Consider the following 14574-nt stretch of genomic DNA (forward strand, 5'->3'; position numbering starts at 1 on the left):
TATACACCCACCCCATGTTTAATTATCATCTGTAATTAACATGGTATACACCCACCCCATGTTTAATCATCATCTATAATTAGCATGTTATACACCCACCCCATATTTAATCATCATCTGTAAGTAGCATGGTATACACCCACCCTGTGTTTAATCATCATCTGTAATTAGCATGGTATACACCCACCCCATGTTTAATCATTAAGATTAACTCTGGAGATTATTGACTAATAAGTCTCATTGGCCTGGACTGTTTGTCAAAGTCTTCAAATGAATTTACTGTGTCAAAAGAATTATTTTCTTATGAGACTCAACATGACCATAACCTTTGACTTTTAAATCCCAAACATTATTTGGTTTCCTTATGGTCATTAGTGGAATCCATTCACAATATATGCTCCGCAAACTTATTATAGAACAAAAGTTGTTCTGCAAAATCGACTTTCTCTGAGACATAATAACCCTGACCTTTGACCCCAAAGCTCAAAGGTATCCTCCATATCCCAAATGCAAGCCATCCAAAAAGCTTGGTCCAGATCTGTCATTTAGAAGTAATGTTGTTTTTCTTGTTTGAGTCATGGTGACCTTGATTTATGACCACATGATCACAAAAGTTTGTTAACTGCAGATGTTCAAGAAATTGAGTTTGTGTACAGAAACAAAATGGTAAACATTTGGACAGACAGGTGGACAACATGATGATGTACTACACCCTACCTAATCAGAGGCATATAGAAAACCGGTCTCTGTCTCTTTTACCTCCTTGATTAGTCCTTTACGTTGAAGATGGTGGACATATTTTGACTTTGTCTCAAGGCGACGGTTCACTTCTATTAGCTCAACCTATCAAAAGAAAAACGTTTATAACAGTTAAGATTTTTGTTATAAGTACCAAGCCCATCAAACTATATATGAGCTCTATGTTGACACAATTTATATCAAATGAAAGGATGATAAAAATAAGAATCAAATCCCAAATAAATCTTCATGACACTCTAGCATGCATAATGGGAACCACAGTACCCCAGCTGGACTTGTAATATAAAAGTTACAGATTCTACACCCACCGGTCAAGCCCAAACTGCCTCAATCTGTACTTGTGAAAGGAACTTAGCTTCAATATTCTCAGAACGATACAGTGAATCGAGTGCTGAATGTGCTGCCAATATCCGAAACCGACATACAGCATACATCACATTGAAAGAATTCAACAGATAAATATGAAATTTGGAAGTGTAAGATAAAAGGCGTTATGAAGGCCTATAAGTATGAGAGACACAGTGTGTACACAAAATTAAAAATGATGGATTTTCTAGTAACATATAAACTAGAGGAAAATTCTGAAAATCATGATACCAATTTTCAGTTACCTTTTTGTTTTTTGCAAACATTAGTTTAAACATGCCATTATGCACACAAGAAACCTTAACTTAGCATCATTGTGCATGTTAAACTTTACGCTATCTTCATAAACTGTAAATATTATGGAAAGCAAACTTAAAAAACATGAATAAATGATCTGATGAGAAAGGGTCTAAAACAATATCTACTTTGAGATCATAATTAAACAATCAGATGAGAAAGGGTCTAACACAACAGACACTATGAGATCACAATTAAGTGATAGGATGAGAAAGGGTCTAATACAATATATATTTTAAGATCATGATTACTGTTCACATGAAGAAAAGGTAAACTATGATATCAATATGAGATCATAAATAAACAATCAGATGAAAACAAGGTCAAATACAATATCTACTATGAGATCATAAGTAAACAATTAGACGAGAAAGGGTCTAACATGAAATCATAATCAATATTATAAGCAAACTGGCAGATGTTGCCAGGGATTATAACAACAAAACATCACTATTTACTGCATGCTAAGTCCATTCATGCAATGTCAACATGTGACTCTCATCTAATTTGGTCCAGAGGCCTAACTAATTAACAATAGCAACATATCTGTCTGCATGTATGTGCTGTTACTTACCACTGGATTATATATGGATGTCATGCTACTCTAACAAAATTAGGGTAACAACATTCTTCTGTGAGCTAAGTCAGTGACTGTCACTAAGTCAGTACAATAGAATGTCACCACTTTTAAATTTCTCTACAATAGAGTTTCTTACCATTATAATATTGTATACATTGTTGGATTTAGGACCTTTCTGGAGCTAGATCCTTCCATAACCCACTTACTGCAAACTCTACCATACCTAAGTTAACAAATTTAAACCAAAGAACTTTAAAAAAAAGTTTTGCTCTGTAGCTATTATTGCTTTTCATCATTAATATAATACCTCATAACTGCATGTATCTACAAAGATTTGGTATATTGCAATGGTTACCTTGCTATGTTGGCACTGAGTGTCTGTATTTTTACCTTGCAAGTGTGTGTGTGTTGGTTTTACCTTGCCATATGTTTTCTTGTCATTTTCTATCATTTCTACCCATGCTGAGTACAGCACTGTGATGGCGTGTACCTCTGCCTGATCAAATAATTCTTCAAATGGAGGACTGATGTGATAGAAAATGTCTTCTGCAATTTCATTTGTGCAACCAACTGGATGTTCACAGCCTGTTACAATGAACTGAGAATATATAGTCTGAAAAAGAGATTGAAAATGAAATAGATAATTAGATGTTATGGGACCAAAAAAAGGTCTTACTTCTAGAGTTGCAAGAAAACTGAACAATATCATTTTTTTAAAAAGACAAGAGTGATGCTCTACTGTCTGATTTTCACATTAGCTATTGTGGCAGCCATACTGGGTGTAAGATTAGTACATTAGCCACTGTGGTAGCCATAATGGGTGTAATATTAGCACATTAGCCACTGTGGCAGCCATACTGGTGTAAGATTGGTACATTAGCCACTGTGGCAGCCATGCTGGGTGTAAGATTAGTACATTAGCCACTGTGGCAGCCATGCTGGGTGTAAGATTAGTACATTAGCCACTATGGCAGCCATACTGGATGTAAGATTAGTACATTAGCCACTGTGGCATCCATACTGGTGTACGATTAGTACATCAGCCATTGTGGCAGCCACAATGGGTGTAAGATTAGTACCTTAGCCACTGTGGCTGCCATACTGGGTGTAAGATTAGTACATTAGCCATTGTAGCAGCCATAATGAGTGTAAGATTAGTACCATTTTCATTTAGGACCAAATAGACACAATTAGAAGAATTTTGGTCAACATCCAATGTTGACATGACCATCCATTCTGGAGAATTAGTGATGAAAGATTTTCAGTATATTTATTGTGGCAGCTGTATATGAAGTTTAATCAGCACCATTTTCATTTAGGATTAGCTATATATCATAGTCTTCTGGTGAAATCCTAATGTCAAGATGACTTTTCATTTCTGAGGAATAGCAATAACAAGAATTTCAGGATGGCTACCATGGTAGCCTTATGGATTTCAGGCTGAAACCATTTTCATTTAGTACTAACTAGACATCATAAAAAACCTAATGGTAACAACCCAATGTTGCATGACTTCCCATTGAAGAGAAGTAGTGATCAGATTTTCAATCAGTCACTGAGACAGAAATATTGAATAATGGGTCAGTACAGTTGTTATTCAAGATGTACTAAACACCATAAAAAAATCACCCAGAAAAAAAAACAATGCTGACATGACTTTTCGTTCAGTAGGAGTAGCAATAAGAAATTTGTGACTGCAGTGTGTATACTGGATGTGGCATCATTTTCATTTAGGACCAACTAAATATCATAATAAAGCTTCTGTTTAAAACCCCCATGTCAATATGACTTTCCATTCGGGAGAAGAAGCGATAAGATTTTCAAGATGGCAGGTGTGATGTCAGATCAACACCAATTTAATTTAGACCAACTAGACATCACAATAATGCTTGAAGTTAAAACCCAATATTGATATGACCATCCATTCCAGAGAGTAGTAATAAACAAGATTTTTAAGATGGCTGCTGTGGTGGCAATACTGGATGTCTGAGCAGCACCATTTTCATTTAGGACCAACTAGACTTTATAAAGTTTCATGCATTCATTCAAGTAGCTTGGCAGGAGCAGTGAAAACAAACTTGTACTAATGAACACTGGACATTGGATGATGGACAATGGCCTGCAGGATATTCTATAAAAAAGCTCTCCTGGTCTATGACCAGTGGAGCTATAAAAAAGGGGTGAGGGCTACATGGGAATCACATTCCCTATATGCAACTTAGGCAAGAAGTTGTTCAGATTCTTTTTCCTTTCATTTTGGAATCACACTTTTTGTAACCTTATTTATTTGCTTCCATCATCAGGTATATAAACTACATATGAATCAAGGTACGTTTAGCACAAAATAAGGAACAAACATTTTAAAAGCACGTAATCACTCTAAGGGCTTGAGTATTTTATTTTACATCTTGGCAAAATTGCAGAGGTGAAAATTGGTAAAACCTATGAAATTGATAACTGGATTGGTAAACCTTAAAACAAAAACTAATTAGGAGACTGTTTGGAACTGAACACTTTTAATCTAAGTCTCACCTTGGCCTTTTTCTCCACAACATAGGCATCCAAAGACTGTGCATAAAACAGACAGTGATATTCCTGAACGTCATGCCAGAAATTCAGGCAATTGACTGATTGCTGAAAAGAAAAAAAATGGACAAAGATTACAGTTCTTTCTTAATAACTGCAATGTAGTCTTGAAAGTATGGCAGAGTAACACAAATGACACATGAGTATTATACTGAATGAAAACAAATGTGAAACTCAAAACTCTTGTAACTTTACTTTAAAATGCATTTCGAAGTCTTCTTCCTGTTTACTTGGGAAATAAAACCAAGTTCTAGAAAAGAGGTTTAGGCACTATATGATTGGTCTGGCATGATTAAGACATTCTAAACTAAATTTTCAAATTATAATTCAATTACTTTCAATTAAAAATAGTAGCTGCGTGACGAACTGGAGCTATTTGCAATGTCTGCATTGCAAAAGGTCCTTAGAAATACAGTGTGTTTGACAAGGTCTGAAACAAAGTTAGAATGGAAATTCTGGGACTATAACCCCTCCCAATGATGGAATGCTGGAAATCCAAGTCAGTTATAGTCATATCAATATAAAGATAAACAGTGAAACAGGTAATCAGGGGCCATAATTCTTGTAAATGATAATGTGGAACACTGAAAATTATATTCATTGAGAGTGTGAAGTGGCAAATTTTATGTTGATCTAACAAGAATACATTAGTTGAGACCAGAGAACCATTAATTAGATTTATGGAGACAAGCGCATATCATATCGCCATACTACCGTGCACGGTAATGTCCTTTAGAGGGAGAATTCTGTTCCTAATTAAACATTTGTTTATACATCAGCCAGGTGGACTATTAGGGACAAGGAAAACTTCATTTTCATGGTAAAGTTGTCACAAATTGAGAAATTGCAGAAACTCTGTTACTCAAACTACCAGGTCAAGCTGACCCTGACTTTGGTGCCTCTGGAAAAAGGCGGCAGAGATATTTGATTCTGATTGGTTCCGTTAAATAAGGGGCATGTTTCCCACACAAAATTCTCTAGGTTTTTAAAATTGCCACATCGAAATTCTAATCAGTCTAAGCTTTTCTACGTGAAAAACCAAAGTAGGACTCTGAGGATTTGCAAGAAATTCTCGTAAAAAGGAACTGTTGTCCAAAGGGGACTATTGTCGAAAGGAACCGACGAACTAATTTACCGATTAGAGGGAGGAACATTGAAAGCAAAGGTAGTGTGACAATTCCATGTAATTTGTTGATGCCATATATAATGCTTTGCTGAAGTTATTTACTTGTAGTTGCATGAATCTTTTTTCTATATTCGTGTAATAATTTGTTTTATGAAGTATAACTGTGTTGAGTTTATGCATAGGATGTTGTACATTAATCTTCTTTAGATAAGTTTGACGAATTGTTTGAATTTGTTGTCTTGTTTGCATAAGAATTATGTTCTAAGAATTTAATACATTACATTAGTTAATAGGATTACGAGAATCTGTGTGAATTCGCCGAATTTAGAAGATTTCACGTATGATTAAGAATAAGTGTGTATTGACGGAAATGATCTAGTAATTGATTGATGTGATGTATCCTATTTATTTGCTGTGTAAATTGAGGCTGGCTCAGAACCCCAGGCCTCATGTATGTGTTAATGTGTAAGGTCAAGGCGTAACAAATTAGCCATTTGACTAATTAGGGTCATTATAGAACATGTGGAGTCGATTGATTGCCTTAGCATCTGTTTAGCACTGATAGTGAAATTTGATAATGAGGGAGAATGATGAAGAATTAACTGTTTCATAAATAACGGGAAATTTAGGTTGTCTCTATTTATATTTATTTAAAAGGGAGGAAATAGCTCCTGAGACGTATGAGATGTGTTATCCTGAGACGTATGAGACATATTATCCTGTGACGCAATCCTGCAACGTATTAATTTCTGAAATGTATTCTGAGAGTATCCTGAGATGGATGGTGGAAAGTATCATCCTGAGATCCAAGGGTCTGAACAGCTACAGAGGAAGCAAGACAAACTGAGGACGAACAGGTTATGCAATCGTACAAGACATTGTCTTTGATTGTTCACTCGATCCTATGATGAACTAAATCTATCAGTAAACAGATCGGCTGTTTTATTTAAATCTTTTTGCATTTTCTTTGTATTTCGGTGAAAGTTAAATTTCTAAAAGCAGAGTACATTCCTGATGTAATGAATTTTCACAGTGTTTTTGTGTAATTGATTAAATTGTTTGTTTACATGTACGGGGGCTTGTGTTGGTTTGTTCTATATACCTGCTCAGATCTCTATCTATTTCACCTATAAGTTTCACCACTTATATTTATATTTACTCGAACCGGGCAATAACATCGAGGGCGGTCAACCCCTAGATAACGAAAACCAAATTTGGAGGGACAGTTCTCCCCCTGTTTACAGAAGGTCTCACCAATATAAAGCTAATACCAAATTAATTTTACTTCCAGATGTTCTTGATAAAGTAAATCCCTTCAAAATATGTGTTTCCGGTTGGCTGACCATCTCTGTTTTTTGTTGCCGACCCTAGTACCTTCTTCCATCAGGATTTAAAAAAGAAAAAATTAAAAAATCCTGAAACTGATTTGTGTATCTAACTGAGCTAGTTTTTCCCAGTACTTAAAGTGCTTACTATGTTATATATACATACATATATATATATATATATATATATATATATATATATATATATATATATATATATATATATATATATATATATATATATATATATATATATATATACATATACATATACATATATATATATATATATATATATATATATATATATATATATATATATATATATATATATATATATATATATATATATATATATATATATTTATATATTTATTAATCATTATAACATAGATAATGTTATAAATGAACAAAAACACCAATCTACTTACCCTAATTTTAAAACCAGTGCAATAAGAAACACACATATTTTCTTTGACCTAATGTTATGGAACCCAAAGCCACAAGGACAGAAAACAAGGAGGCGACAAATCCAGCATTAGGATGTCATGGATTAATAATAATGAACTACTTCAAGGTCTTCTCAATATCAAGGTCAGAAGTAAACCAGACTTAAATCCCAAATTCCTTGTAAAGTTATGTTGCAGAAACCACAATTAGAAGGATAAAATGCCAGGGACTAAAACTCCAACAAATGATGATCACTGGAAATTATTCTTATTGAAGATCTCATCAATACAAAGTTGTATGCCAAATTTACTTGAAATCCAACAATCCTTGTTAAAGTAATGCTGCAGAAACCAAAAAAACAGGAGAATATGTAATCAGGGGGAATAACTCCTGCAAATGGCATCATGGGAAGTAAGAAATAAAATTCATTCAAAGTCTCATCCCGTACGAAATAATTAGGCAGATTCCACCTGGAACTTAAGCAGACTCCAGGCGGAATCTGCCTAAAATGTAAAAAATCTGGTTACTACAAAGGCGGACATGGAAAATTTGAAAAGTCAAAGATGAATCCATCTAAGAGTCTGTCTAACTCTAAGATGGACTTTTGTCAAATTCCTGCTATAAATACATCTTTAGGCGTAATTTTGGACTTGGTTGATTTTCCACCCACCATCTAGGTGGAATTAGGAACTTAGTCACTGGCATCTATTATATGAAAGGAGGAATCAGGACTTAGTTTATTTTCTAACCAACATCTAGGCAGAATGAAGAACTTAGTCATTTACATCAGTTAAAGAAGGCATAATTAGGACTTGGCTTCTGTGTGTCTGTAAAGTTAAATGACTGAAAATATAGTGATATTTTGTGATTGTAATATCACTGACAGTTCAATAAAAATATCAATAAAATATAATAACATTTATTGTTTCTGGTACAATTTGAATGATTTTCAGCATCATTTAAAATTATTTCCTGTTTCTGATAGCTGTAAATTTGTATTGTTTATTTTGGACACAATTTTTTTAATAACTTCTTTCCACAGCTTTCCTTGTTATTAAATTTCTTTTTCAAATTTGTTGTTGCTGTTGTTGTATTTTTATTTAACTTCAATTGGATTTAACTGCCCTCGAACAAGTTTTCATCTTGTTTTCCGTTTTAAAACATAATTTCGTTTTTCTCCTGACCTGAATTTCCTCGATATGGACCCATTTTTTAATATCGTCTCCGAAACTCTTTTTTAAATAATGCTCTATCCGGTCCCATTCCACAACGAGCTTTCAAATAAGTATTTGTTCCGTTTATTGTTTAACAGAGGATCATTGTATAAAGCTTTCTGATTGGTCAACATTGGTAATTGGCCAATGAATCATCGCGTAACAGAAACTGATTGGAAAGAGCATGTTTACTAAGCATGGCAATTCGAATTTTCAAGCGGGACGAGAGATTGAATAACCATTTAAAAAATGTGCGGCAATGAGAATACCCTAAACGCAAATTTGATGGGAACATAACTGGTCAATCTGTATGAAAACTGAACGCCAGGACAAGCATTTTGCTTTTTGTGCCATAAAGAGCTTTACAGTAGCGGCTAACGTGCTAAATAGGACATGGAATTGAATTGGGATGATTTCGAAGTAATATACAACTCCAAACTGATTAACTTCAGAATTTAAGGAGGGACAACGTGTAGATCACTGGTGGGAATTGTTGCCAGATATCCATGTATATCAAAGATAGTCATATCTTTGCGGAGTTTTCTTGGCCGAAAAGTAGAATCTACTTTCAATCTCGTAAAGCATGATTGTGTATATTATCAAAATATTCTTGGTGTGTTGGAATTCAGTGTAAAATAAGAGTTATTATATCATGATAAACGTTTTTCGCGGCTGCTTTTGGTACAAGGATTAATTCGAGAGACCACAACAGCATCATAGTTTGTGCAGTCAAAAATCCAGTCTGCAGTACAAATGACATAAGGCAGGCTCCTAGCTTTTCTTCTTCTCATAATCAAATTGTCTCAAATGGATGCTTTTCTGTAATTTTGCATTATTTTCACGGTAGAATTTTTCAATGCAGATTAATATTTAATATTTTATATATGTTTATGTGTTCACAGATGCCTGTGCATATGTTCCAGACTTGATACTTTGATTTTTAAAACCACTTAATTATTTAGTGTCAGATACTTAATATCATGTTGTATATACTGTATATGTTGTACATCACAGATAGAAGGCCTCAAGGTAGATTAGTTATGTAACTAATTGAATTACCTTCTCTAAATAAAGTCATTATTATTATTGTTATTGTTTTTAGTAGTATTGACTCCCATTTCTCTTGCCTTGGATGTCATATAATTACAACATCAGTATAATTGTTTTCATGCACACTTAAATATCACCTTGGTTAACAAAGTCCTGTTTAATTCATATCCATTATTTCTTTGAAATGTCTGAAACACTAACAAAAACTTCAGTAAAATACTATATAATGATCAAAATTTTAGTGAAATCTTACAGAAGTTGTAGTCATTTTTTTTTGTGAAACCTCACAAATATTTCAAAGACATTTGAGTGAGACCTCAACATAATTTCAATGGAAGTTTTTGGTCAAAATATGTGTGAAATCTCACCAAACTTTAAAGTGAAATGAATATTACTAAGTGATGCCATGTTGGATTAAATTTTGTATGCAAGAAAGAAAATGGCATTGCCCCTTAGGACAAGTAAAACCTAAATCTTATTTGATAATGTCTGTCAAAATAAAATTTATGATCCATTTTAAATATTACTGTGAATATTTATCATTGATTCCCAATAATATCTAAAAAATCATTAGGCATTTAATACATAATAGAAATCTGAAGTATATTTTTTATGCTTTAGGCAGAAAATGCTTAAAAAAACCCATATGAAATCTGCCTTGACATTTTCATTATTGGATGGGGTTTCTGCAGGTATTTCCATGTAATTAGGCAGAAATAAAGATTCTGCCTAGTAACAGTAATTTCAAGCAATATTCCACCCTGAATCTGCCTAAAAGTGATAATAAGGGGAATCTAGGCTAAATAAGCGGAATAAACAGATTCTGCCTGGTAGACGGAATAAACAAATTCCACCTAGTAATAGATGGACTAATTTACATATTTCGGGCTGTATTCCACCCTGAATCCGCCCTGAACCCACCTAAAATTTATAATAAATGGAATCTAGGCTTTAAGTGAAATCCGCTTTAAAATTCCACCTGGAATCTGGTTAAAGTCAGGGTGGAAGTTTTCATACAGGTTCCGCCTAGTAGGCGGAGTAAATAAATTCCACCTAGTAATAGACAGACTAATTTGCATATTTTGGGCTGTATTCCACCCTGAATCCGCCCTGAACCAACTTAAAATTTATAATAAGTGGAATCTAGGCTTTAAGGGAAATCCGCTTTAAAATTCCACCTGGAATCTGGTTAAAGTCAGGGCAGAAGTTTTCGTACAGGATCATTGTAAAGCTGCATGCTAGGTTTGGTCTAAATTAAACTGACCTCAATAAAGATATGATGAAGAAGCTAAAGTCAGGATGATGGGCAATAAGGGACATAACACCTGCAAAAGAAATCTAGGAAGGCTGGAAATCAGATTCTTTTGAGACCTCATCAATACAAAGATGCATGCCAAATATGGTTACAATCCATCAATTTTCAACACAGTTATCTTGCAGAAGCCAAATTGCTGACACATGGACAGACAGCTTGGAGAGATGGATAACAGGATTAATACAGGGTTCTGCCATGTTGATTGAACTGCATTGCTTATATATAATGATAGCCCCTACACAAAATGTAAACAGAAACAAGAACATACCTCATTATCACTTTTTTCCACATATTTTCTGAAGAAACCTCCTGACTGTTGCTCATGATGAAGAGCCTGAAGCAGTGTCTCCATACGACGACCTCCAAGGAACGAAGAGGTTTCTGATGTTTGTGACTTAGTTTCATCAGAGCTGATCCTGGATACTGCAGAGGATGGACGAGAGGAGGATTTCAGTTTGTCGTGTTTTAGATGCGGTGTCTTGATGCGTACTCGTCCTGTAGCAGATTCAACAGAAATGCTGGTGGCAACAGACTGTGCTGAGGAGGGTCGGGCAGATCTGGACCTTGGTCTACCTGACATTACTCTGGTCAAACTGAGAGAGGAGGACCTTAAAAAGGAAAGAGTACTCTATACCATAAGTTTATTTGCTTCCAAGCTGACTCCCACCACCATTAGACAATTTGAAGTTTCCATATAACCCACCTCATGATGCCAAAGTCAATCTGAAATCTTCACAGGTAAGGATGGAAAAAAAAATTTGTTATTAAAAAGTGTGTGGTTGATAATGTACATACATACTTGACTTTCTTGCTGAAAAGTTGTCTTGCAGATGTCTTTGTTTTAAAGCTGTTGACATGTAGGCTGTTTTGTATATTACTTCTCAAGCAGCATAAACAAATGGCTGAGCATATAAAATGATGTGCAATAATGAGCAAGAAGATAGAATTCAACAAAATGGAATGGTTCTCTCTATGCTGACTCAAAATAGCTCTTTTTACATCAAACCTTTAAACCCCAGTCAAACAAAAATACCAATTATAAACAAAATGTCTGAACTTTACATACAAGTGAATAATTGTTAAATTTTTAGATATTCCTCTGAATTTTTTGAAAACTATCCACGAGAAGATTTTATAATGGACCTGTGACTTTTCTACTGGTACATAGTTACAAAGATAACTTGAAAAAAAGACTTGGATGGCCTTTTAACCTGGGACTTTTCTACTGGTACATAGGTACAAAGATAAGCTGAAAAAAAGACTTGGATGGCCTTTTGACCTGGGACTTTTCTACTGGTACATAGGTACAAAGATAAGCTGAAAAAAGACTTGGATGGAGGTAACTTTTAAAGCATGTTTGACTATTCTTACTTGGCAGATGAAGTGGGTCTAGTTTGGGGTTTTGCTGACTTGTCTGATGGTAACTGTGGTGACAAGAGGGTCTTCCTCTGTATGTTTTGACTCTTCTGCCAGTTTTTCAGGAACTGCAGTGTTGGTTGGAGATAGCTACGCTTCATCCCAACTGGGGGTGATGTGTCTGGGATTTGGTGCATTATCTCCAGATGAACTTGAGGTGAAACCTAAATAAAATAATGATTGGTTCTAAGTTTTCAATTATAATTCTTTTCACCTTATTGGTTGTCTGAATGCAAGCACTGAATATAAACCTTGGGTTGAGTCTGCATACAGATGCCTGTGCAGACCCAGTCTATGTGTCTGTTGTGTATCTACATAACCATTGCTCTGATTGGTTGCATGCAAACACATATTCATTTGTGTCTGTTGTGTATCTACATAACCATTGCTCTGACTGAATGCATGCAAACAAATATTCATAACCATTGCTCCGATTGGTTGAATGCAAACACATATTCATTTGTGTCTGCTGTGTATCTACATAACCATTGCTCTGACTGGTTGTATGCAAACAAATATTAATTTGTGTCTGTTGTGTATCTACATAACCATTGCTCTGATTGGTTGCATGCAAATACATATTCATAACCATTGCACTGATTGGTTGCATGCAAACAAACATTCATTTGTGACATTATAATGTTTACCCATATGATGCCCCAACTTTAAATAGATAGGGAATTGACTAACAACAAAAAACAGTGGCTGATGACAAATTAATTTTAAAGGAAACAAATCAAATCACTATCTGAAAACTTCAATAAAATTTGAAAGATCCTTTCATAACAATAAAACAAACATTTTGACAAAAACTGATCTATTTTTAAAATGGAAAGTTGTTACACTTATAAGATGAGTATCCAAGGGGAGTAAATCTTGCTGGTATAATTTTACATGCAACCCTTAGAAAGTCCAAAATAGTGCAAGGATAACAATGGACCCAACTGTGAGTGAAAAATATGTGGTCCAACTCAAGCATAAAATTTAATAACTTACAAACTTGGTTATTTACTGTTCCCAGATGGGTATGTGCTACATTAACTATTATACATGTACAAAAAATAAGCATTTTGGCAAGGCACTTTAATTCAATTGCCTTAGCTCTAAAATTAATCTACTTGTGTTGCTGTGCCATAAACACCAAACCAAAACAAGAAACTAAATATGTGTCATGTTCCAAGACAACAAAAAGATTCTTTATTCCTCTTTTTCTTCACATTTAAAATATTTTAGCTGCTGAGTGTTAATAGAGTTCAAAACAAATTAAGATCCGTAAAAGACTCATTAATTTCTACATGGTGATCTTTGTGACAGAACCTAAATAGTTCCGTTTTGCGTTTGTGAAACAAAATTAAGGATCTCCATCAAATGCCAACTCAAACATGTCAGATTAAATGGGTGTGAGATTAAATTGGTGTCAGATTAAATGGGTGTGACATGCAGGCAAGAAATGGATTCAGACATCTGTACAACAAAATTCTAACAACTTTCAGTGTATACCCACTTATAAGTCAAATCCAGCTGAAAAATGCGCAGACAGGGATCCGCCGTCACATAATGTGCCAGCAGATCTAGATCAATGCGGTTTGTTAGGAGTAATCAGTAGAACAAAGAAAATTGACCTTGATCTGTTAGTGCATTATGCAACAACAGATCATGTTGTTTGCAGTTGGACTCAACATATAATCATATAAGGAGGAAACCAAATAATGTTTAAAACTAAGTCAGTCAATTTCGTAGCTTGCATGTGCCCCTGTAATCACCTAAGGCTGGGACTGTGCCAGCTGTAATCAATAAAGGCTGGGACTGCCACTTGAATGTGTCAACTGTAATCAACTAAGGCTGGAACTGCCACTTGCATGTGCCAGTTGTAATTAACTAAGGCTGGGACTGCCACTTGCATGTGCCAATTGTAATCAACTAAGGCTGGGACTACCAATTGCATGTGCCAATTGTAATCAACTAAGGCTGGGACTGCCACTTGCATGTGCCAACTGTAATAAACTAAGGCTGGGACTGCCACTTGCATGTGCCAACTGTAATCAACTAAGGCTGAGACTGCCACTTGCATGTACCAACTGTAATCAACT

At 34.8% G+C, this 14574-nt stretch overlaps 1 protein-coding gene across 2 annotated transcripts in view; it reads right to left on the reverse strand.

Annotated features, from left to right (window-relative positions):
• The window catches only part of LOC149806521 (regulator of G protein signaling 22-like), a 201709-nt gene that overhangs the window by 71363 nt on the left and 115772 nt on the right, over nucleotides 1–14574 (reverse strand). For both annotated transcript variants that reach the window (XM_089954185.1, XM_089954186.1), the window contains 5 exons: nucleotides 12440–12648; nucleotides 11337–11676; nucleotides 4535–4636; nucleotides 2421–2615; nucleotides 760–843 (listed from right to left, as the gene is read on the reverse strand). In XM_089954185.1, coding sequence (XP_089810311.1) covers nucleotides 760–843; nucleotides 2421–2615; nucleotides 4535–4636; nucleotides 11337–11676; nucleotides 12440–12648 — 930 coding nt within the window. The remainder of the gene's footprint in view (nucleotides 1–759; nucleotides 844–2420; nucleotides 2616–4534; nucleotides 4637–11336; nucleotides 11677–12439; nucleotides 12649–14574) is intronic.

The sequence above is a fragment of the Sinohyriopsis cumingii genome, chromosome 1 (assembly GCF_028554795.1).
Source record: "Sinohyriopsis cumingii isolate HCF-2022 chromosome 1, ASM2855479v2, whole genome shotgun sequence".
In the NCBI taxonomy this organism is placed as follows: domain Eukaryota; kingdom Metazoa; phylum Mollusca; class Bivalvia; order Unionida; family Unionidae; genus Sinohyriopsis; species Sinohyriopsis cumingii.